The sequence below is a fragment of the Anarhichas minor genome, unplaced genomic scaffold, assembly GCF_050575085.1.
Source record: "Anarhichas minor isolate MPS153535 unplaced genomic scaffold, ASM5057508v1 ptg000027l, whole genome shotgun sequence".
Classification (NCBI taxonomy): Eukaryota; Metazoa; Chordata; class Actinopteri; order Perciformes; family Anarhichadidae; genus Anarhichas; species Anarhichas minor.
Window position 1 is genome coordinate 10,618,075 of NW_027466473.1, and position 24,283 is coordinate 10,642,357.

Consider the following 24,283-nt stretch of genomic DNA (forward strand, 5'->3'; position numbering starts at 1 on the left):
CATAGATGAATCAAAACTTAATGCAACTGAGAATAAATAAATGGGCAAAATATAACAATTTACATTTTTAGTGTAGTTTATTTGCTACAGTAACCATGCTATGATACGACAACACGCATTTTGAGAAATCTGTGCAGTGGTCCTTTGGTGAAGCCTATTTTCATCTGTAAAAGTCAACGTGTATGTCAGTAAGAACTCCTGTGCAGACGCAGGCACACGACTACTCCTCCTTTTGACCAAGCCTGTCCTTTTGCTTGCACACGTTTGCATCATGTCGGCTGGCTGTTGCGACGTTTCGCAGCTTTCTCAGGAGGAACGGTGACATGCGTAACCAGTCCGGCAGCAGTACCGTGAGAGCCGCGTTCTGCAGGACGATGGGGAAAGAGAAGGAGAGGCGTTAAGATATCGCTGCAGCTGACGGCTTTGTGAGTGATTCGGTCTCTCGTCCCTCTGACCTGGAGTGCGTGGGACAGACAGCCGCTGGTGTAGCTGGAGTGACCCACAGTGTTCAAGGCCTCGCGGGCGAACCCGGAAGCGCTCTTCACAAAGAAGTTGACTGCTATTTGTTTCGTCATGTTGGTGGACACCATGAAGGGGGCCACGCACTAGGGAGAAATGTACTGTGGTTGGACAGGTTGAACTTCCCTTTGCATTCATACACATTAATGACTTTTAAAAGCAATAGACTTTTAAAAGTTTAGTTTTAGTGGAACTGAGTAACTTAGAGAGTATGTTGCAGCAAAGTGACAAAATTCACACCGTTTAAAGCCCTTACAAAGTCTCTCACACTCAACCATCCACCAGGTGACTTCAGTAAGTCCCTGAGGGTTCAGGGTTTGAGGCTTTGGGAGGGACGTTGGGATTGGGCCAAACTGTATCGTTTTCTGTCACGCCCTCCGTTGTTGCCACCTGATCTCGCGCACTAGGCGAGGCGCAGTTCATCTCGCACAAGCCTATTGGGATTGGGCCAAGCGTGCAGTGTGGAAAAAAACAACATTACGCATGCCCAAAATGCCTCGTGCGGCATTTAGATGCTTTTGCTGTTTGCCAAGTAATTGGCTTATAGTTGACAGAGAAGTCACTGGTTAGTACTTATTTTAAATAAGATAGTAGCTGTTGGTCACCGTGAACCCATGTGGAGAATCTGCGCTGATCCAAATTGACAGCGCATACAAACGGGGGATTGAGCAGCACAACTGCAAACTGATGAGAACAGGTAAGTGCCCAGTGGGACTACCTGTGTTAAAGTGTGTGGGGAATGTCATATTGCGCTTTATATCAAATTGTGTAGCCAATCTTTTGGTTTCCCACCATTTATTTCCCATCTAATATTACCACTGACCAGGCAAAAAGTAGGCCACTTTTACTGAGTCTCTTATTGTAAAATATCCTTAAAAACAACAACACAGAAACAAGCCAGTGTAATGACATAATTATTTCCAATTATTTTCAAGTGTCAACTCCTCTAAATTCTAGTTGAGTGTTTCGTCTGCATTCCTCTTGCTTAATTCTTTGTTTTTGTAACATGTTGAAATAATATCTTGTTTTAAAGTAAATACAACTTTATGGGCTAAATGATCATTTTCGTAGCTTAATACATTTCCTCCAGCTTTAGTACATTCGTACTAAAGTACTCCATACTTTACCTGAACAATAATTCCCTTTGACTTGTACTCTGCATGCAGACACTGAGAGAAATATGTTACAAAAATCTGAAATAAAGAAGAAAATCACAAAACAAGCAGAAGAGGGGGTGAAGTGTCATGACGTTGTGCATTAGTGAATATGTAATTGAGTTTGTGTGTTTGGATCAATGTGTACATGTCAATAACATACTGTCTGGATGAGAAAGTACCTTAGTGGCACAATAAAGGGACAACAAAGGCTGTGGACGGACTCCCACTTCAGAGGAGATATTGATAATCAGCCCTGTCCCTCTGGGAAGGAGAGCAAAGACAAACGTCCATAAATTCATCTAATATTCTCTTTACTTCAGATCAACCGGTAACTTCTGCACGTTTGTGACATTACCTTTCAACCATGCCTGGAAGAACCAGTCTGGTCATCTGAGTGAAGAAGATATAAATCATCACCATCTTTTTTTTATGCAGCATCAGCCATTTACAAAAAAATAAAACTTCAGATATAGTGGAAAAGGTGACTACTTAAACACACAGCCATGCAGTAAATACTCACATAGATATCTTACCTGAGGGACTGAAAGCATGTTGCAGTTGATAATCTGAGTGATTTTCTGGTCAGAATAAACACACAAGAGAAACTATGAGTTAGAAATATTAGAGACAAACATGACCTCTAACAGCCTGAGTCAGAAACAATTAATCATCTGTTGTATTGCCTTCAGAAAGTGATATTTAGGATGCAAATTCAGATTCAGACAAATGTTACCTGTTCAGCATCTGGTATTTCCAAGAAATAGGCAAGATGATCAGAGTAGCTCATTCCTACATTGTTCACTGTGAGGGTTACAAAGACACAAACAACGTTTGTTAACGTTGTCAATCATTGACTGATTAAACTGAGCGCTACATGTTTGATGTTTTTTCTGGCTGCTGAGAGTTGAAAAAATGTTCATATTTTGGGGGTCACTGTCACAATCACAGTGTAGGAGGGGCGGGACAAATACCACAAAAGTAGCCTCCTCCTTGAACCGGGTGCCGTGCAACTTCAGCTCTTCAACCAAACAATTTCCAAATTTGTCAATAAGATCACACCATAGAAGCTAATATACATGCAGTAATAAATAATATTTCATTTTAGATATAGTATATACTATTACTGTTACTATCTACACAAGATAAAAGTATACATTTAGCCAAGCTTCTATATCATTTATTCACGTCCGGCATTTGCAGCAAACCAAACTGCTTGAAAATCGGTTGACAATTCAGCAAGTTATGAGGATTTTTATAGTGAATAGACTTCCTGCCTCCTTGGATATGCATGCACAGACAGTGGTTTCCAACCTTTTTTCCTTGAACTAACTACTTACTTTAACTTCTGTAAATGATCTTTATCTGCAACAGAATATGTGGTGAAACAGAATAATGTGGCTTTCTAAGTAGCCTACTATTTTTGAGTGAGTAAAATATCTATTTTAAATAATTAAATATACAGATTTTTGTGTAAATTATCCTGAAAGTATGTTATGATTTTAGTCCAAGTGCACACCCTGTGATCTTTGGCGCCCCCCAGAGCGGGCCTGGATTAGGAGACGTTGCTTCCCCGGACCAATATGGCGGCAGTGATGACTTGCTCCAGTAAACAGCAGCTTTTTCAATGTCAACTTTTCGAGAGTAAATTGCTTGCAATATTTCTCAGTTTCTAAAGCTTGTCTTGTGCTCTGTAATTGGTTGTCCTATTACCCAGAATCCCAATCTCCAGTCCCTGTAGTTGTTCAGCAATAACAGGGTAGATACTTTGGCTGTCTGTGAAGTCCACTTGGATGGTGCGGGTCTTTCGTCCGTACTGATCTTCTGTTGCACATGGAAAGACAAATGTGTTTACTGTAATGGGAAAACCATAAACTGTATATAGAAGTGTACGTTGTCACTGTGACGTCGCCCGTTGGTTTGTGGACTACTAATTCTTCAGCTTTGAAGCCTTTCTTTCATCATTTTGGCCGTGGCCATCTTAGTGTTTGGCAGTCACCATCTTGTTTTTTTGCAACCAGAAGTGACACTAGAGAGTGGCGCTAAGTACAACAGAACGATGAATAAGACACATTAGGCAACCAAAAATGTTACAATTAACTTTAAGTAAATAAAGTTTTAATGCAAAAACATTATTAACAACCTGTTGATCACAAGCTACGCCGTAAAGCATGCCCTGTTTTATGGTCTATTTTACTTAATGGGGCCATAATTTACTAAATGAACATTATGCTGTATTGACAAAGACTTGAAACTAGCAATTGAGACCATAACCTCATGTTTACAATGTTTACTGAGGTAATCGGTGAGAAGTAAGGTCATTTTCATAGACCTCTATACAATCTGACTTCTTTTTGCAACCAGAAGAGTCGCCCCCTGATGGCCATTAGAAAGAATGCAAGTTTAAGGCACCTCCTCATTGGCTTCACTTTTCACAACTGGAGGTTGCCGCCTGTGGAGAACAGTAGTAGAACAGCAGTTTTATTTTCACTTCACTCACCTATTTCTTTGGCAATCATTTGAAGTTTATCATCAGATCTGCTTAACAAAACAACATCCAGGCCTCTTTGTGCCAGCTAGGAGGAGACATACAGGACAGACAGGTTTGTTGACTCTTTTAACCAACAGCAACACTCTGCATTGGTGAGATCTCAAACCCTCGATCCAAAACAACTTAACAAATATCAACCAACTGTCTGGCTCCTAACTGGAAATTTGAACCCCAATATGGAGAGAAATTGTTGTAGTCGGAAGTTGGAGACTCACCTCACGGGCATAAGCTTTGCCAATGCCAGATGTGGCACCAGTGACAACTGCACAAACGAAAAAGCACACACGTTAGAGGAATACATTTTACACTCATTTTAGATTTGACGGAAGTTTACAAGATGTGGATTTGACTACCAAGACGACTCGACATCACCCTGATGTTATGTAAAAATGAAGGTATTACACCTGCGTTTATTAAGTAGCTACCTTTCTTTCTTGTAGTCGGTATATTTTTCTAACCTGATGCTTAAATATTACCTCTAGAACTTTGACACACTAACTACAATCAAGTCGGCTCCTTTACCAAACTCCTCAACCAGCGCTGCAAAAATACAGACATATTTAAAAAAAAATATTGCAGACTATTCTGCATCTCAAACAATCGGCATGGATAAAGCAAAGTTTGCCACATTGAGCTTCAGGTGCAAATGTTGGTTATTAAATCATCCAAGTATAAAGCAGAGCCAAAGGGAAATAGTGAGGTCAAAGGGGTAAGACTTCAAAGAGATGCTCAGGGGAGAGGAGATGTAAGAAGAGAAAACACTCTTCTACTGTATGAAGTTAAGATCCTCCTCACGCAGAAAAACAAGACAAGCCCAGTTTCTCTTCGTCTAAAAATTGTGCATACACTTGTTGGGATCTGGCCCTAGTCTAGAAGCACCCATGCTCATTCCTGTCATACAACGTCTGATGGAAACTCCAAGATGAATGACTACACCTCCCAGCACAGCCAAAACTTGATCCTGGCCCCTCATTGGCCATGAAGTGGCCCCCCACTGGGTTCGAGACCTGGTTTATAAGCGAGCAGGAAACGCCATTCGCTCTCTTCCCTCCGGACCTCGTCCTGGCAACAAGAAGATTCACGAGGAGCCGCGGCCTCATCAAACCCTATCAGGTCACATGTCACCTTCGCTGGTCGAACCTACAGACTGTGTTTTATTTTGAGTTTTGGATCCCGTAGTGCGAGAACGGATAACTCCTATGCCCCGTTCTCCCACCCTTTAGTGCACACCTTGCCGGCAAAAGAGGGCAACTGAGCCCCTACAGAGCCGAAGATTTCCGGCCTAAGACGAGCGACTCCCGCACGCCTCCGACGTTAAGAAGATCCCTCTCTGCAGCGAGGTGATCGAGTCTGCGCTAGCTCCGATAGCCGCGCCACCGGGAGCCCTCACCTCCCGAGGACTGAATGATTCCCACCACGGGAAAAGGACCCTGCCGAACGAAGCTTCTCAAAGTAAGAGTTACTGGTATCTGGGCCTAGCTTAGCTTAGCTTAGCATTAGCTTAATTTAGACTATTCGTTTATGTCGTTGTTATTCCTGTATCTTGTTGTGTTAAGTTACTGTCGTGTTATAACGTGTTATTACGCCAGCATCGCGGACCACGGAGTCCCGTTATATTGTGTATTTTCTGCTGTAACCGTTCGCATTTGATCCGTCGCTGTTAGTGGATGTGGAGCTTGTGATTCTATCACTTTAAAAACTAAAACTACGGTGGCCGACTCTCGTCTGGCCGACCGAGTTTCGGGGTGATAGGGAGACAAACTCGCGTTTCACCGCAGTGACAAAGATCTGTTTGTTTTGGGGATTCTTTTATTTTGTTTTTGGTTTTATTCTCTCCTCTTTAAATCGGCTCTGCGAGTGAGATCTAGAACCGCAACTATCACCGCAAAAGCGTGCTGTTCCTCACTGCCTCACTACTGCGCAGAGCTCGATTTTCTCTCTCTCTCTCTCTCTACTAACCCGCACACACACGTAGTTAGAGCTACTGATTTTGGGTGAACCTCTCAGACTCGTGATTACTTAATCTCTGACCCCTACCCACATGGTACACCGTCCCACGTGGTTCTAGCAGCCACCTCTCCGCCATTTTGGTCGCCGGTCTCTAGACTCACCATCTTGGCCTGTAGGCTCACACGCCCTATTGAGATTAACCACCATCACTGTTGAGTAGGCTCCCCCCTCCCCCTTTCTTTACACACACACACACACACACACACACACACACACACACACACACACACACACACACACACACACACACATATATTGATACACATATCCTTACCCCACTTTATTCATTTGACTTTAGGTATTAGATATATAATTGTATGATAGTGTTTGTTGATTTTGATAGTACTTGATTTGATCATTTATTGTTTGATTTAATAAACTCTGTTATATTTTAAAGAGCAGTCGTCTGTGATTACTTGTGCATATGTGTGTAATAATAACTGGATGTCGTGGCCTGTGCTCGAACTTAAACCTTCACTTTCACTCTGAATGTGTAATAGTACTCAGACTGTTGACATTATGAGTGAACGCTAATTATGAGACTTAGTTTTATTGTTTGGTTATTGGTCCCTGTTCACAGGGTGGTGCCCCGTTGTTATTAATAATCATTAATAATTGTTACTGACATTAATATTTCTATTGATGTCAAGAATTTAATTTCTTAGATGCTGATAAACCAAACACGCTCCTCTACGTTCCCAACACACTCTTCTGATGAAAAAAATAATTTGGGGTCCAAATAGTTTTTTTTCATCAGAAAAGTGTCAGAAGTGGAAACAAACAAACTGCACTAACTTAACAAAGGAATATGGGAAATTGGCTTGAAGCTGATGTGTGCCTGTAGAGGATCGAAATGTTTGCAGGAAATGTCCCATCATGTAGGAATGTGAACATCTTATCAAGTCCCCTTATCAAACTGCCTTCTGCTTCTAAAAGCATGAAAGCATGAAAGACAATTCAAAAATAATATAAAGTCGTCCTCTCTCAGCTATCTGACTGTAACAACTCAAGCTTTTGTTTAGCCACAAAAGCAACTTTTAAGAGATCATAACGTAGATTTCCTTTGACGTTACCTGCCCATTGCCCATATGTCTTTAAATCCACATGCCAAAGCTCCGACAAAACAAACTGTCTGAATCCACACCAACATCTCCAGGCCAGCGTCAGCAGGTGGAAAACAACAGTGAATCCCCCAATGATGGCCAGCGCGTCAATAAATGACATTTTTGCAGCAGAGCTCTCGACTGAACAGGATTTCCTTCACAGACAATGTTAAGTATATATTAGAGGAAGTGAAAACTTTGTTTACATACTCCTCCCACACTGCTCCACCCATCCCTGCGTGGTGCTGCTGTCAGATACTGGGAGCTTGGCAGACAGCAAATAGGCCGAGCCCTGGAGCCCCACGGTGCACCTAAAGCTTTAAAACTCCCTGCAGACTGAACTAAAGGAACTTTAGTTTGGTTTTTTTTAAATCGCCATTCAAAGATGCAAGATCCTTTTCTGACAAAAATGTCTTTCAAGAGCTTAACATCAAAGAAATTGGGGTGCTTTAACAGATGAATATCTGCAGTGAATTAGCCGTCTATCTCTGTTTTATTCAGGTATCAGATGAACCAACAGAGGGTGCTGCCGCTCTCTAACCGGCCACAGCTGGACCAGGATTTGACAGAGAGATGCAGTGATGACCAATGAGATACCTGCTCAGTTAAGTTATTGTGCAAATGTAATTCTGCAAATTAGTGTTTGTTTGACATTTTCTTTTATCCATATTTCAGTGTCAAAAGAAATCGCCTGGAACATACTAGTTCTACGGGTGACCATAAACTCAACAACATACAATATGAAGTGCAAGTTAAATTAACCAGTAATCACAACATTAGGGGGAAACCCTCTGAATGTGTGATTCTCCAGAGGGATGTGAAGTCTGTCAGAGTTGAATTGTTTCTGTTTATTAACTTATGACATTCTACTGTATGATAGTATTGTTATTTCTCTAGTGCCTGTTAATAAGATGTATCATACTGTTAATTATTTAATAAAAACAAACAAAACTGTCAACTGATATATTGAAAACCTCAAAACTATTAAATTGTATACAGTAGATTTTCAATTAGTTGAGTATAATCGATCTTTTAAAACTTTTGGAAACTGATACTTTGATTTAATTGTTTCTTAAATGTTTTGGCTTATTCTTCAGGCTTTAATCTTTATAGATTTGTATTGTGACATTGTGGAGGAAAAACATCCTGAATTCCCTGCACGCATGTGCACTGCAGTGAGCAGTCACAGATCTGCATGGACCAACTCCAGTTATTCAATGATAATAATAATAATAATAATACAGATTTTTATAGCACTCGTCAAAGTTCTCAAATACTCTTAACATACTGTAGGATAAAATAAGGAAACACGCAGTAAAATATTTAATACAGATGGGGGGGGGGGGGGGGGGATGATGATAATATAACAGAATAGAATAAAGATGGACTACTTAAAAACATGGTGGGTGGGTTTTGAATGATGACAATGTGGGTGCATTTTTGATGTGGTTTGGTAATGAGTTCCACAGAGAGGGGGCGACGACTTAAAGAGCCCTGTCACCCGAGGTTTGGCACTTGGTCCCAGAAGAACTGCAGGAGGTTGGCATCAGCAGATCTGAGGCATTGGGAGGGGGCGTGTTGTGTTGATTTAGGCGGCCCCTGTGGACAAAAGCCATAGTGTCTCCATGAGCGCCACAGCTTGGTGTCATAAAGATGCAGCTGGTTCTCCCATGTCTCCCTCCCCTCCAGCAAGCCCAGCAATACAGCCTGTTCCTCCAGCTCCGTGGTGTCAGTGTTGGCTCCTGAGAACATATAGTGGCATCAGTATTGCATTGAGTTTTTTTCATAACTAGTTAAAAGTTTGTTGTAGTAATGTAAATTAACACTCTTTTCAGGGAAGGTTCCCTGCTTTCCTACAGCTCTGAACAGATGATTGCTGGGAACACTGAGTGACGTCGCTGTGGGAGGCGGCCAATTGAATTCACCCGATCAGTTACGTGGGGTCACTGATGGGGGCAAACGTTTAAGCTTCTCTATCGCTCCTCCCACAGGATTTCTTTTTTTTCAGTATTTGATTAATGAACTTCGACAAATAGCTTCTTCGTAGAAAGTAAAGAATTCCGAGAGAGATGTACTTAGAAATCGTCAAATCACATGACAGCTTTGAGAGTCATGTGACCAAGCACATGCCAGTATCACACTGGCTGCTAAAGACAGGTATGTCATATTAGAATATAGATAGTGTATTTAGATAGATAAAATGACACTGACTACTACTTCATTTAGCATATTTTGCCTACATGACTGGTTGTTGGTTTGGGCTACAGATTAATAACATTCAGGGCTAAGACAATGGTCAGAGGTGCTTGTATCCTCCTGTCAGTATTGTGCAGTGTTGCTACCTCTGCGGTTGCTGGTTCTTTGCTCAACTGGGCCGCCTGTGTGTCTGACCTTGCTTTGAAGTGATCTCTGTCAGTGCCGTTAGCCATGTCACTTTTAAGAGGCTTGCAGGCAGCAGATCAGTTTAGTACAGCCCCACCTGACTAATCTGATTACTCCAGCAAGGCTGCCATCCATGTGCAAGGCAGGACAAAAAAAACAAACGCATCATCACACTTCCATATGTAGGGGACCGTCTTCAAAAATCTCAGCCGAGGACACTGAGGCTATATGCTGGATGTGTTCACTGTGTCGTTCATGAGAATCTTTGTTTTTAAATGTTTATTAAAAATGTGGAGTCACCCCAAAAGCTTAAAATCCAGCTGTAGTGAACTGTACCTGCTGCGAGGTCAAAGGAGCAACAGCAGGCTTTCAGTAGCTTACCACAAGATATTTTCAGCCCGCGGCTCCAGCTCACATAGTTCATGCTCCCCATATGTAAGATGCCTTTGCTCTCTGACTCTTATCTTGTCCAGAACTTGAAGCCCAATTTCGGAAAAGGAGGCAGGCTACAAAGATGTCAGAAACGTGGTCATATTAAAGACATCTTAACATAATCGATCAATCTACAATCTAAATGATGAGATAAAAGACCAATTTTACTGAAGTATGTGGAGAGTTTTAGCCATGCTACATTTCAGTTCGCATCTTTGGCTACTGTCGTAAGACTAGTGGAACGGCAAAGAGCATAAGCGAACGTCTCAGAGGGATTTGAAGTGCAGCAGCAGGGTTATATGGGGCAACAGATACGGGCGCCTTAATCCCTGCACCAGGTTCAAGCTTCAGGTGATTACATGCAATTCTACAATTTAAGGTAGCCATCGGGGATAAGTGTGCAATAATTAACATTGCAAAGGTTTTCTTTGTTCTGCTCTGCATGAGGAGATTTATTGATTTTTCGCTTTGGGGACATTTAGTGCTGAGAGAATAGGGGGTTTCTCAAGGTGTGCAGGATGATCAATGATGGAACGACACTTAGCTAAGGGTTGAAATTGAACCCATCTTTCTTTCAAAGGCAAAGTTCATGGGTTTTGATGAGTGGAGTGTTCCTGTTCTGGCACAAGAAGTTCCATAAACTCTCACACCAACTATGGAACTGAGTTCTTCACAAGATCATGTACTTTTTATGGTCCTCCTAATAAATAAGACAATCAGTACAGTTAGCCACCATTTTAGTATGATTCTTCCCAGTTCTGACTGTTGAAATAGCCAACCAATCTATCAATTGAGTCAGTCAAGTTTTTAAAAAATGTATTTAAAACGTTCTAAGCTACATCAGCACCTAAATGTATGCTCCTGTGTAAATGATCCAGAGTGAACATACCTTTACTTTCACCTTCTTTTTCCTCCCCACCAGCCCTCCCCTCCCCTCCCCCCCCCCCACACACACACTCTTCCCACACTTGTGTGGATTAGAAGCTAAAGAGGGCTGAGGAGTCAGAGCTTGGCTTGCCAGTCCTTCCCACTCTTACCTTTCTTTTACCTGTTACCTCTCCACAGCTTTCGGACAGCTTTTAACAATCCAGACGCTGGATCGGGGTTTCACCTCTTTCCATGCACTGTCCCTCTGTGGTTTGGGGTGGGTCCCAGTCCAAAACGGGGTCATCGAGAGCTAAAGCAACTACTGGAAATGTGGAGATTTTTCGTTTTCAGTATTGTCTTTAAGGAACTTGGATACAAGAGGAGATAATTCATTTTTTTTAATTTTTTTTTCCCACTCTCTTTGGATTACCTATGATATTGTTTCCCAGTAAAAGGACAACGATCACTGTTCCTGCTGTATACTCCCGTATACTTAATCCATCTGGAGTTTGGATGGTGCTATTCAACCGCTCCAACATCGATATGGCTCCTACAGTATGTAGTGAAACTGCTCCAGGTCAGAGCTGTCTCTTATTAAATCTGTTTCATTGAATTTTATTGTCATTGATTTACCACTATCAAGTGTCATTGTGGCCACGTTCGAATCTCTTTGCAGCAGAGCTACTCCAGCAAAGGTGAGACTGTTGGAACGCCAAGGCTTGTTCATAAAGACTAAAGAAAATACCACTATTCATGAAATGATGTGTTAACATCATTTCACCTATTCCTTATTCTCAGCATCACTTTAGAACAATGCTAGCATATATGTCAGTGCTACTCTGAACCTATTATGAACTGATAAGCCAATGACCGTATTAGTCACTTTAGAAGGCCTGTTGGTCGCCGCTTGCTTGAAGGCTAAGACTCAAATCAGCCAGTATTTTTGGCCTTTAAAATGTCATTTTTGAACCACTGACGGCTACAGGTGGTTTATATGTAAGATTTAACATAGATTTGGCCTCATTTAAGATTCAAGCACATATAAACTAGAGCTGGAGAGATAAATCAGCCAGGCTGATAAAATGGGCCGATTATAGGAGACGTATTGATATTTTGTCAGCTGATAAAGAACAAGAGATTGCAGGACAGAAATGTCAAACTGAGTTTGAGATCATTTAGAAACAGGGGTAGTCTTTTATAGTTTGTCTATCAGAGAGAACTGACAAGTTCATCTTTTAGGTGTAAAATGTTCCACTTAGTGTATATTATTGTCACAATTCTTAATTTTCTTTATTTAATCAAAGGAATCAATAACAAGATATTTGTTTATGCCATATTTAATGTAAAAAAAAAAAACACTCACCATTAGATTCTCAGATTTCGATGTTGGCCTGAAAATATCCAGTATCAGTCAGGCTATAATATATACACAACACAACAAGCACAAGATTAGCATTTTTGTCATCCACTGTTGTTTCACTAAAGGGAAATTCTTTCAGTATTTTAAGCTGTGCACTTTAAGTTTTTTAAATTCTCTTTATGAACCAGCATTATCTTGGTGGAACTTTTTTATTTCTTTCAAGCTGAACTTCCTTAAACCTCAGAAGCAATGCTCTGAATTTTAGCACTAGCTGCCACTGAAGTTCCCCTCACCACTGGCAGGTTGGTCAGGCCTTTTGCTCAGCTGTCAATGTCCCTTCTTTTTACATCAGCAGCCATTCTTAAGTGTTTCTGAACACAGAATGAAGTCAGCTGGTACAAATTTAGATGCTGGTTTTAAGAATCCGAGGAAAGAATAATCCAGAAATCAATGGCTGAGAACATCTCAAGAGATTGACTATTGAAGGGAGAAGAGATGCCAAGACTAAATGAAGACACCAAGGCCAGATTTAGCTTCACGTTACCTGGCACTTATAAACTCCAAGCAGAGCTTACCAGCTTGCCACACAAGCCATTAATTCTTCAAGGAATAGCATTGGCACTGTGGGCTCATGTAATCAGTGAGACAGATGGATGCTGACACAATTCAACATCACATTCTGTGGCACAAACCACTCCACAATTGCAAATTCAGGTCAGGGATCATGTCAGTACAAGACTGTTTAAGCCCTGAGGTATCCTTGTTTGTGTCACAGAACCTACGGAGCGAAAGCAGATCACACTAAATTGTTGAGCAACACGTTTTCTAATTGCACCTTTTTTCTCCCTTATTCCCCGGAGGCAGTGATGACTTGGGGTTGTCTCGTCGCCTGTCCAGTTTTGGACTAGAGGCCTGCTGAGTGCCAAGGGAGGCAGTCCTATCCACAAAGACACATTCACTGTCACACCACAAACTCTCCGCTCCCCCTGCTGTGTCTAAAGCATAGCTGTGAGAGGAAAATGGCAAGTCACAGAGACCCTCGCTTTCTGCACAACCTGTCCTACCACCCACGATGGCAGCACGACTCAACAAAAGTGAAGAGAAAGGGACGCGTGCGGACAGTGGCTGCAAACAGTTGCAGTGGATATAGTGTGTTCAAATCATTAGCAGCTTCATCATCAAAACCACAGTTGCCGTCATCCTCCATGCAACGCTCCAGGAGCTGGTGTGGGAACTGGCTCCTTGTGCCGTTGTTCATACTCTCATTAATGCCCTGTCAGGCCTGGGCGACCACTTTCAAGGTGGTCCTGGTTGGACCCTGGACGTGTGACCTCTTATACTCCAAAGCACTTCCTGACTTGGCAGCCCGCCTCGCCACTACTCGCATAAACAAGGACCCCTACCTCAACAAAGGCTACTGGTATGACTACACGCTGGTCAATGAGGACTGCAAGTCATCCCGTGCCCTGGCTCGCTTTGCTGAGCTGGAAGGTTATGGTGCTGCATTTCTGGGCCCTGCCAACCCAGGCTACTGCTCCTCCGCCGCTTTGTATGCAAAAGAGTGGGATGTTGGGATTCTTTCCTGGGCTTGCCTCAAACCCAACATGAATAAATTAGGGATGTATTCCAACTTCCTGCGGCCGCTGCCACTGTCCTCCCGTGTACTTTTCTCGGTTTTGCGATACTTTGGTTGGGCCCATGTTTCCATAATCTCAGAGGAGACAGATTTGTGGGAAGCCACGGGACATGAGCTGGCCTCGTCACTGAGGGCCCTTGGCCTGCCTGTCAACCCTGTGGTGACCATGGAGTCGGACAAGGATGGGCCTCAGAGAGCGCTGAAAAAAGTGCGGGAAGCAGACCGGGTCAGAGGTGAGTTTTAGATGTGATGACTGAAACAAGAACAAAAAAACATGAATGTAACAACATTAAAACGTCCTTCACACTGTTTTATTCCACATGAATCATGCAAATGAATCCGTTTTTAATCCCTCTTCTCTTCACAGTGGTGATTATGTGCATGCCCTCTGTCCTGATTGGTGGCCAATCCCAGTACGAGCTTCTGACAACAGCCTTGTTCATGCGTATGATCGACCGTGGCTACGTGTTTATCCCCTACGACGCCCTCCTCTACTCACTACCCTACAACGATGCACCCTACTATATGCTTGGCAATGACACCAAGCTGCGCAAAGCTTTTGACGGAGTCCTCACCATCACTATGGACTCTGGCAAAAGCAATTTCTATGAGGCTTTCAAAGACGGTCAGGACAGCTATGAAATCCGCAGCAGCACCCCACCAGAACAGGTGAGATTTGTGTGATACTTGTGTGTATAGTAATGGTAAATGATAATAGAAAAATATGACAAATCTGGAAGAAGAGGATACTCAAAGGCACTTATACAAACATTTGAATTGACTCAAAATCATCACATTACTGTCTCCTCTGTAAGGTGTCTCCATTCTTTGGCACCATCTACAACATGATCTACTACACAGCTATGGCTGCTGAGCAGGCCCGCGCCAATGGAGGCCGCTGGGTAACCGGTCCGATCCTGGGTGACACCAAGGGCGGCTTTGAATTTGAAGGCTTTAATCAGCACTTGAAGGCTGGCAAGGAAGGGGAAGGCATGCAAGCTCGCTATGTAGTGCTGGACTACAGCGGCATTGGCCACTATCTCTACTCCACCCATGTTCTGGATGCCGCTCATACATATGGAGGGGTCGGGAGCTTGAAATACCTCGGTCGTTCCATCCATTTTGCGGGCAGCACGCCCTACACAGACTCCGGCTGCTGGTTTAGCCCATACTTTGCCTGTACTGGAGGTGAGGGCACTAGTAGTGTCATTGCAGAAAATAAATATAAGCTGGTGCACTACTGAATAATTCAGTGCATTCAAACTGTCTTTGTGTTTCTCTTCTCTTCCCAAAGGCCTGGACACAGTCACTTTCTTCTTTCTTCTCCTTGTGTTCATTGCGGTCATTGGATGTGGAGCTAACTTCTTTAATAGTCTCAAGTATGTACAGCAGAGTAGCAGAGAATCATATCTCATCCGGTCTTGTGTGATCTTTCAAAAAGACTGATTGTTTTTCTTTTTTTTTCTTTTGTCCAGGAGAAGTGGCAGGATTGGGTTCAGCTTTGGAGGTAGTAACGGCGGATCAACAAAGGTAGTGCTGACACTGGACGACCTGGTCTTCATCAACACTCAACTCAGCAAACGGGTCAGTTCCTTGCTGAATCTCTGTCTATATACTGTCTGTATTTTGCTTCTCTCTGCTTTGCAAGTATGTGATATATGGCAGTTGTTTGCCTGTAAAAGATGATGTACTCTGAGCTGCCCCGTCCTTTTTCAACTGTGTGTGTGAGCAGAAGATAAATGATGAAAGTATCCTGAAAAGCCAGCTCGATATGAAGACTCCTCATCACTCGGTGTGCGGTCGCAGTTACTTGGCGTCCACACCAGACAGCTCCAATGTTGCTGTGTTTGAGGTGAGGCGACTGACATATTCAATAAACTCAGATTTAACCTTTTGGTTGGTTTTTGGTTTCACAAAGTCTGTCGTTTTGTGTTTGTCCCAGGGTGACTGGGTTTGGTTGAAGAAATGCCCCGGTGGACCTGTATCAGGTGTCAACAGCAACACTGAGTTTGTCTTTGTCAAGGTTTGTGAATGTATGTGTCATTATCCAAATTACTGACTTTCCATTGTTGCCAGGAAACCCCAAATACAGACTGGTCTGGTCCCTGGCCACAATAAAACGCATCAAACTGAGTGACTTGTGTCTTGATGTTTCCGTTGTCTTCCAATCAGCTCCGAGACATGAGGCACGAGAACCTCAATCTGTTCCTGGGACTGTTCTGCGACTCTGGGATCCTTGCAGTTGTGACCGAACACTGCACCAGGGGCAGCTTGGAGAATCTGCTCAACAATGAGGAAGTGCGTCTTGACTGGATGTTCAAGTCTTCCCTGCTAATGGATCTGATTCGGGTGAGAGAGACAAAATGACCAACATGCCTTTCATTTCCCATCTTGTCATGTTGCCTCATCGCTCAGATGTTTATCTCAAACTGTCATCAGGCAATGAAGTACCTGCACAATCGTGACATCGTCCACGGACGGCTCAAATCCCGTAACTGTGTGGTAGACGGCCGCTTTGTATTGAAGGTGACAGACTATGGGTTCAATGAAATTTTGATTGCCCAAGGCATTGACACTAATGAGGAAAAGCCAGAAAGTGAGTTCATGTGCATTCGCTGATTAATTTAGTGACCAAGCTCGTACCTATCAATACTTTTTGTTTATTTATTACTTTGTGCAATCTTTGTAAAGATCTGTTTTGGACGGCTCCTGAGCTGCTGAGAAGCACCAGTCAAAGGAGGATGGGCACTTTCGCTGGGGATGTCTACAGCTTCTCCATCATCGGGCAGGAGATCATCTCCCGCTCTGCACCTTACTGCATGCTGGACATGCCGCCCAAGGGTGAGTGATATGGCATTAGTAACCCCAAAGGATGGATACGTGAAAAGAAACTGTGACGTAGTAGAAGGCCATGTACAAAAGATCTATGAAGATTTTGAATAGTTTTGTACAGGTTCTATTTGAAATCCTGTCTTTTATGTTCCCCGCCTGTGGGGATAATGACATGCTGTTTTTTTTATTGCTCTCTGCTCACACTGAGCTGAAAAGAACATTACAAATATTAGGATTGTTGCTGAAAATGCTGCCAGATGTTAGTTTTTTTTAAATCACCAATGACATTCTTGTTTATTTGACAAAATTGGGTGCAGAAAATCACATTAGAGACAATGATTTTTCCTTCCGAAGTGTTTTGTCTGTTTTTGTGCATTTCTGTGTGCGCATGCATAACATCTGTGTGTGTTGACAGAGATCATCAGCAAGCTCAAAGAGCCGCCTCCGTTGTGTCGGCCTGTCCTGTCTGCTGACGAGGCCCCGGTGGATGTGATACAGGTTATGAAACAGTCCTGGAGTGAAGAGCCAGCGAAGAGGCCGACCTTTGAGGAGATCTTCAAACTGGTAAAAACACTGAAAGCGCGTGTCGATCCACGTCTACTCCTTATTTGTTGTTCTGTGTGAAAGCAGCAAGCTGGAGATGAAAATCCTGCTCCCTCCTTTTCACATCACAGTTCAAGAGCATCACCAAAGGAAAGAAGACCAACATCATCGACTCTATGCTGCGCATGTTGGAGCAGTACTCCTCCAACTTGGAGGATCTGATCAGAGAGAGGACAGAGGAGCTGGAGGTGGAGAGGCAGAAGACTGACAAACTGGTGGCTCAGATGTTGCCCAAGTGAGTGGCAACTTTACCTGACACACGACAGAAACTGACGTCATGCTCACTAAAGATCAAGGGCTCTTGAGGCCTGTAGAGCATCAGCACAATTACAACAGATTATGCTTACTTTTGTATCCTCAGGGAGGTCAAAGGTCAGAGACGGCCTCCCTGAAGCTATTAGGGACTCAGTGCTCATTTCAGCAGGGTGGCTGCTCGCTGACCTACTGTAGTGGTATCAGGTCTCCTGCAGAGATTCAACTTAATAACTCTCAGGAGCTGTGGGGACCAAAATGCGGATGAATCAACACATGTTGTGAGACTCTTCATCTCGTCATCTCTTAAGCAGGATAACACAAACAGTCAAAACGTATTTTTTTTATTTTTCCTACATCTGTCTTTCTCTCGCCATGACTTACATTTTTTTACCGAACATATGGCTCTAGTTATGCGGCAATTTTCGAATGTGGGAATATTAAGTGCAACAACCAATGATGTGGATGTGATCAGACAGTCAAACCTTCTTTAGATTTTGCTAGCAACCATGTCCCGCTAGTGGAATGTATTCTATCATTTGAATTAGTCACAGTCTGTTTCTATAGGAGGCTGTTTGTTTGTGTTAAAGGAATGTGTTAATCAAGGAATCAATGATGTGTGAAAATGTGTTTCATCAGGCCAACAAAGAATACACATCTACAATACTGCATGATGTGCCTCAGTATGTGCAACAGATCAGCACCTCAGTTGTGTTTCCTGTATGATTTGTAATTCAACTGATCTTCTGTTTCTGTTTTAGGGCTTGACGTTAGAATTGTCCCTAAATAACATCACAATGACAATCAATTGGTAACATCACATCATTTGTTAAATAGGGTCCAGCTGTGTGCACTTTAAGTGTCACATGATATAATGGAGCACCATTAAATCCATTATTAGAAAATGGTAATATAATAATATGGCATCCCCAAAACTCACGGACCAGGCAAGTAGGGCATTAATCAGAGATGCAACAAGAAAAATAAGAAAACACATTTGGAGTGTCCCACAAACTCCAAATGTGTTTACCTATTTTTACTTATAATGTCTGTTTTCTGGCCACTCTTCCATAAAGCCCGGCTCTGTGTAGTGTACGGCTGAAAGTGATCCTATATGGACAGATACTCCAATATCCTCGGTGGAGCTTCCTGCTCCTTCAGGGTCGTCTTTGGTTTCTTTGTTGTTCTTCATTGCATTGGATTAGTTTAATCATATCTTATTGAATCTTTATCATATTTAATCATATTTGTGTTTGAAATCATCACTGATCTGCCAAAGAGAGGTGTCTTTCCTGTATTTAACAGTTACCCACGCATTGAGAGGCAAGAGTCACACCATGCTGTCGTTGTGTGTATCTCAGTCATGTTTTTAGAAATGCCAGTTTGCCTGTTTGCAATGATCAGTAAGAGAAAGGGACAGCCGTAGAATGTCTGTAAAAGTCTGTTTGTGATGCCCCAAAAAAATATCAGATTACTTCGAGCAGTCTCAAGCTCAGTCTCCAGACTGTTGCTGCTTCAGCACCTCAGCAGTGTCGCCCACTCATCATCTTCCTCCTCCAGGTCTGTGGCCCAGGCGCTGAAGACAGGCAAGCCGGTCAAACCCGAGCATTTCAGCGAGGTCACGCTGTACTTCAGCGACATCGTGGGCTTCACCACCATCTCGGCTCTCAGCGATCCCATCGAGGTGGTCGACCTACTCAACGACCTCTACACACTCTTTGATGCCATCATTGGACTGCATGATGTCTACAAGGTGAGTGTATAGTAACGAAGAACGACTCTGTTTTTGAACTATTTTACTCTGCTTATGGTCTTTTTGTATCAAAATCTCTAAAAGAATTTGATCTAGGATTCTCTATGTTGTTGATGTTGTTAAATATTTCTTCTGTTGCTCCTGAATCTGATCTGACCCAGGAAATCATGTGCCACCTCAATTTATGTCCACTATTTATCAAAAGAATTCTATGCGGTTGTGTGTTTGCTGAACTGTTATTTGTTTTGCATTAAGGTGGAAACTATCGGAGACGCCTACATGGTAGCCTCAGGAGTCCCCACTAGGAATGGCAACCGTCATGCAGCCGAGATGGCCAACATGTCTCTTGACATCCTCCACTGCATCGGGACCTTCAAGATGAGGCACATGCCTGAACTGAGGGTCAGAATTCGTATTGGCCTGCACTCTGGTGAGCAATATGTCCATCCTTTCTGCGCTGTGATGCTCTCTCTATATACGGTACTAATGAGTGATTACTTTAAGAGCCACGTGCACGTGTAATGAGTAATATGGCATGAAATAAATCAAAACTTCCTTCCAGAGTGAGAAAAGGTGTATATGTTAGAGAGGAATAAGAGTACAGGAGCCCAAGCTGCTAAGGCAAGGAGGTATTTTTACCTCCTTTATCCTCGTCTGGAACTTATTCCTGGAACAGTGAAACGCTATCCACTTAGAGCGCTGTCATCCAATTAACACACTGCATACTTGAGATTTCTAACTCTAATCTATGAATTTCTTTATGCACGCAGAAGTGGTAGTTCATAGCTTTGTCTTGATTTGGGTAAATAATTGCGTGTACTTTAATTGAAATGAAAATTGATTAGTAGTCTAAAAAGAGAACAAATTGACACACAAAATGGGTTATGATGTACTGCTTGTCTAGGAGAAGCGTCATAGTCGTGTGTGTGTGTGTGTGTGTGTGTGTGTGTGTGTGTGTGTGTGTGTGTGTGTGTGTGTGTGTGTGTGTGTGTGTGTGTGCGTGTTTGTTTGCTATGTTTGCAGGCCCAGTGGTAGCAGGAGTAGTGGGTCTTACCATGCCTCGGTACTGTCTGTTTGGAGACACTGTCAACACGGCATCTCGAATGGAGTCCACAGGGTTGCGTGAGTGTCTCATACATCTTTTCTTCTTTTTTATTTTTTTTTAAAGTTCTATCGCGGTTGAGAGTACATACAGTATGTAGTTTGTGTGCATGCTGCCTGAGCCTAAACGGGGCTTTAAGTTAGCAGTCCTTGGTAATCCTTTAAGACTATCAGCAGAATTAGAGGCCAATTTGAAGTTTCGGTGTAAACGCCAACATCAGTGACCAAGTCTGACTCCGCTACATTCTGCATGCTGAATAAATTAACTATGAACTTACGTAGTAGCTGCTGAGTACACTTAACTTATGTTTAGGAATACAACTCTTCCATTTGATAGAGCTCCCAGAAGATCGTACTGTAATACATGAAACTATTCACCTTCACTATATATGAAACTCAGTACTCAAGTACTGTACTTAGGTACAAATCTGAGTATTTCCATTGTATGCAGATTTATAGTTCTACTCCACTTTATCTCTAAAGCAAGTATTGTACTTCTTTTTCTCCACCACATTTGTGTAAAAGCTTTAGTTACTAGTTTGTCCTAGTTCTTACTGATGATTTTGAAAAATGATTTTTTCTGATGAGCTGAAGGATGACTTGTTTCTTTATGTGTTGAGACATTTCTTCTACATCTTCAGATAAATAAACTATGTAAATATCCTCTTGGGTCAGCTGGAGAATGCATCGTCACAAAGCTGAAAGCAGGGCTCTTTTTCTGAGCTCATTAAGAGTTTACGTTATAGAGAAGCATGTTTCTTACAGGACAGCGACACTACAAACATGACACACAACAAATTAACACAACCTTAAACATCTACAACAGTAAAATGCAACACACACATTAAGGCAGCAGTAATATTAATCCAATAAACATCATATATAATAGTAAAATACTGACAAGTAACATTTTACTACACAATAAGTACTTTTACTTTTGATAATTTAAGCAAATCTTGCTGATAATTGTTTAATACTTTTACTTAAGTACGGATTTGAAGGCAGAGCTATAACTTGTAGTGGATTATTTTCACAGTGTGGATTTTTACTTCAGTAAACGATCTGAATACTTCTTCCACCACTGCTAAAATAACAATTAGGAATTTACGCCATTAGCAGCAAGGTATTAATGGGTAGTCTACTGCCACCAGGTGGTTTAATACCAAAATGACAGCACAGGTCTCAGATATTATCATTTTAAACCTTAAAGTTCCAAAGACAATAGAGATTTTACACGTTCAACTGATATTAAAGCCCTTTCAGTGTGGAAATGTTGCCGTGTGTTTCTGTCATTTCCATCATAGCTTACAGAATCCATGTCAACCGAAGAACGGTCGATGTTCTGAACGAGTTGAAGCTGGGATACAAAATTGAACACAGAGGCATGACAGAGTTAAAGGTAAAATGACCAGACACGCTCTCATAATGTACCCACAGTAACACCGGCATCGTAATAATAGCTAATGAATTCTAATGGTTGTTTATTTTTAGGGAAAAGGGATTGAGAACACATATTGGTTGGTAGGAAGAGAGGATTTCACCAAGCCTCTGCCTATTCCTCCAGACCTTACAGGGTAAGAGAATGTTTTGGTTGCTCCTCCACATTATGCATTAATGTGATTTGCCTGATTTCATCTTTACACTGCATTCCAGCCTCTGTGCATAAAAAGCTGTATTTCCTATTACAGGGGAGCCAATCATGGTATCGCTTTAGAGGAGATACCTCCGGACAGACGACAAAAATTCCTGGATCGACAGAAGAAGATGGGCTAGGCTGATTTTTTTTTTAAGTTCAATTTTTTATTTATTTACTGATGTTCCAGAATGAAAAGTGATACTTTCTAGATCAACATTGTTTTTCAGTGAAAAAAATAGACTGAGAGATGTGTGGAGGAAAAGTTGAACATGCAACAACCACAATCTACTGTAATTTGTGCTACGCTCAAAATGAAATCAAGCACCAGTCACAAGGGATTTCACACTCTTTGGAAATCATTTCTATACCGAAATAATCTTTATTGTAGAAAAAGCAACTGTCCTTGTATGTGTTCAACTAAAAATAGAGTATACATACAGCATGATATGCATACCAAGGTTGAATGACCGATCCCACATTGCATTGGTTTAGAGGACAGCAAGAAGGGATTGTGATGGATGAGTCGTTTACAGTATCATGTGTAATACTGTACTTCCAGTACTTCAAGTACTGGATGTATTTGTACTTGTACGGTTTTCCGTATTTGTACTTATCTTTGTGCTCTGTAGAGATATTGGAGATATTTTATCATGAGCATCCCGGGGGTGGAAGCTATTACTGTCTGACTATTCATCTCGGGTGAAATAGAACACTCACTTTCAAAGCATTAGCCTTTTGCAACAACTCGGAATTGAAACATTTTCACAGTAACTTAAGCTGGAGAGCACCGGACAGATCAGACAGGTTGAGAGCTCCGGTCGAGGGTGGCTCTGATTTTGCTTTGGTGGCAGCATTACTCTGATTATTCACACATTTGATGAATGAAACCTCATAATGCAAAAATTGTTCAAATGTGTCAAACAAATGATCCGGTTTGTTTATTTAATATTTGATGGATATAGATGAAAAAACAAACCACAACATCTTTGTGATATTGTCACCTAACATTTTGTCCCCTTACTGCAATAGGCATATTTGACTAACTCGTCAATTCAATTAGGTGTATCAAAGATAAGGATGTGCTCTAAATTTTAGATTAGATTACTTGTCCCAGTGGTAATTATAAAGATACATACTGGACATGATATTGGGGCCAAAACATCTGCAAAGCTTGAAATAATGAATAAAATCCGACATTTAATGACGGATCATTTTCAGAAAAATGCACAAGTGACCCACAAAACATTGTTTTTAAAGATATGTTCCTCTCCCTAATAACGTCATGATACTATACATACAGTATGTATTGTTTTTTAACAATGTGTGTATTGCTTTGCTGACATTTTCTACCAAATCATAGAAGATGTACACAACATGAAACAAGACCCAATCTATTGCTCACTAACGACAATGCGTTTTCACGATTGCTTCCCCTAAAGTACATGTAGCCTATTACTGAAACATGCTGCATGCATGGCTGAGTGTACTGTACAGCTGTGTGTTTAACCGGGTCCTAATGGGACAGCAATGGGGAGACCTGATTTCTGTCACGCACAGTATTTCTGCTCTGCACTGATATGCAGAATGTTTGAGTCAGTCGGCTGAAATTCTTATCTCCAATAATGTGCTTCAGCAGATTGAGCTTTCGCATGTATAGCGCAGACTTCTAGCGGAATATGTCTGGCAGCGTCTGGGTTTTTCGCCCATTATTTTCTCTTTGGGCTCTCCGGGAACCCACACAGCGACTGTATCTGAAGGTCCTATGAGAACAAATGTTCACTAAGTCGCTCCCGTGCCCAACCCCAGGGGATTTTTACAGAACATGTGGGGGAAAGCATACTCATAAAACGGGGAGGACATAGTCCTCTGAGTCATTTCTGTTTGGCTTGGGGATGTGTACATACTGTAAATTTGTACATAGTTAGTTTGTGATTGTGTCCTGCAGGGTTAGGGACTTTTTAGTGGAGTTTTTATTTCTGCTTGGGTTCCCTAAACCCCTGACACAAAAGGAAATTACCAAAAAACAAGGATTTAATCACAGTGCATTCAAGAAGCGAGCGACGACATTGTTCACGCACTCTCTGTTGGCTGG

The 24,283-nt window shown here is 42.0% G+C and overlaps 2 protein-coding genes across 2 annotated transcripts; one reads left to right on the forward strand and one right to left on the reverse strand.

Moving 5' to 3' along the window:
• Nucleotides 1-58: 58 nt before the first annotated feature.
• On the reverse strand, nt 59-7,473 carry hsd20b2 (hydroxysteroid (20-beta) dehydrogenase 2). The gene is made up of 11 exons (XM_076101636.1): nt 7,308-7,473; nt 4,440-4,486; nt 4,174-4,249; nt 3,387-3,497; nt 2,410-2,477; nt 2,210-2,254; nt 2,032-2,066; nt 1,856-1,937; nt 1,647-1,712; nt 456-605; nt 59-364 (listed from the first exon to the last, which is right to left on the reverse strand). The coding sequence occupies exons 1-11, from the start codon at nt 7,456-7,458 to the stop codon at nt 221-223; spliced, it is 975 nt and encodes a 324-aa protein (XP_075957751.1). The 5' UTR covers nt 7,459-7,473; the 3' UTR covers nt 59-220.
• A 5,924-nt stretch (nt 7,474-13,397) lies between these two features.
• On the forward strand, nt 13,398-22,948 carry gucy2d (guanylate cyclase 2D, retinal). The gene is made up of 18 exons (XM_076101778.1): nt 13,398-14,247; nt 14,382-14,683; nt 14,830-15,202; nt 15,309-15,393; nt 15,493-15,598; nt 15,747-15,866; nt 15,957-16,037; nt 16,187-16,363; nt 16,454-16,610; nt 16,706-16,855; nt 17,262-17,410; nt 17,521-17,684; nt 19,262-19,454; nt 19,710-19,884; nt 20,478-20,576; nt 21,860-21,954; nt 22,047-22,129; nt 22,244-22,948. The coding sequence occupies exons 1-18, from the start codon at nt 13,398-13,400 to the stop codon at nt 22,326-22,328; spliced, it is 3,444 nt and encodes a 1,147-aa protein (XP_075957893.1). The 3' UTR covers nt 22,329-22,948.
• The last annotated feature ends 1,335 nt before the right edge of the window (nt 22,949-24,283 follow it).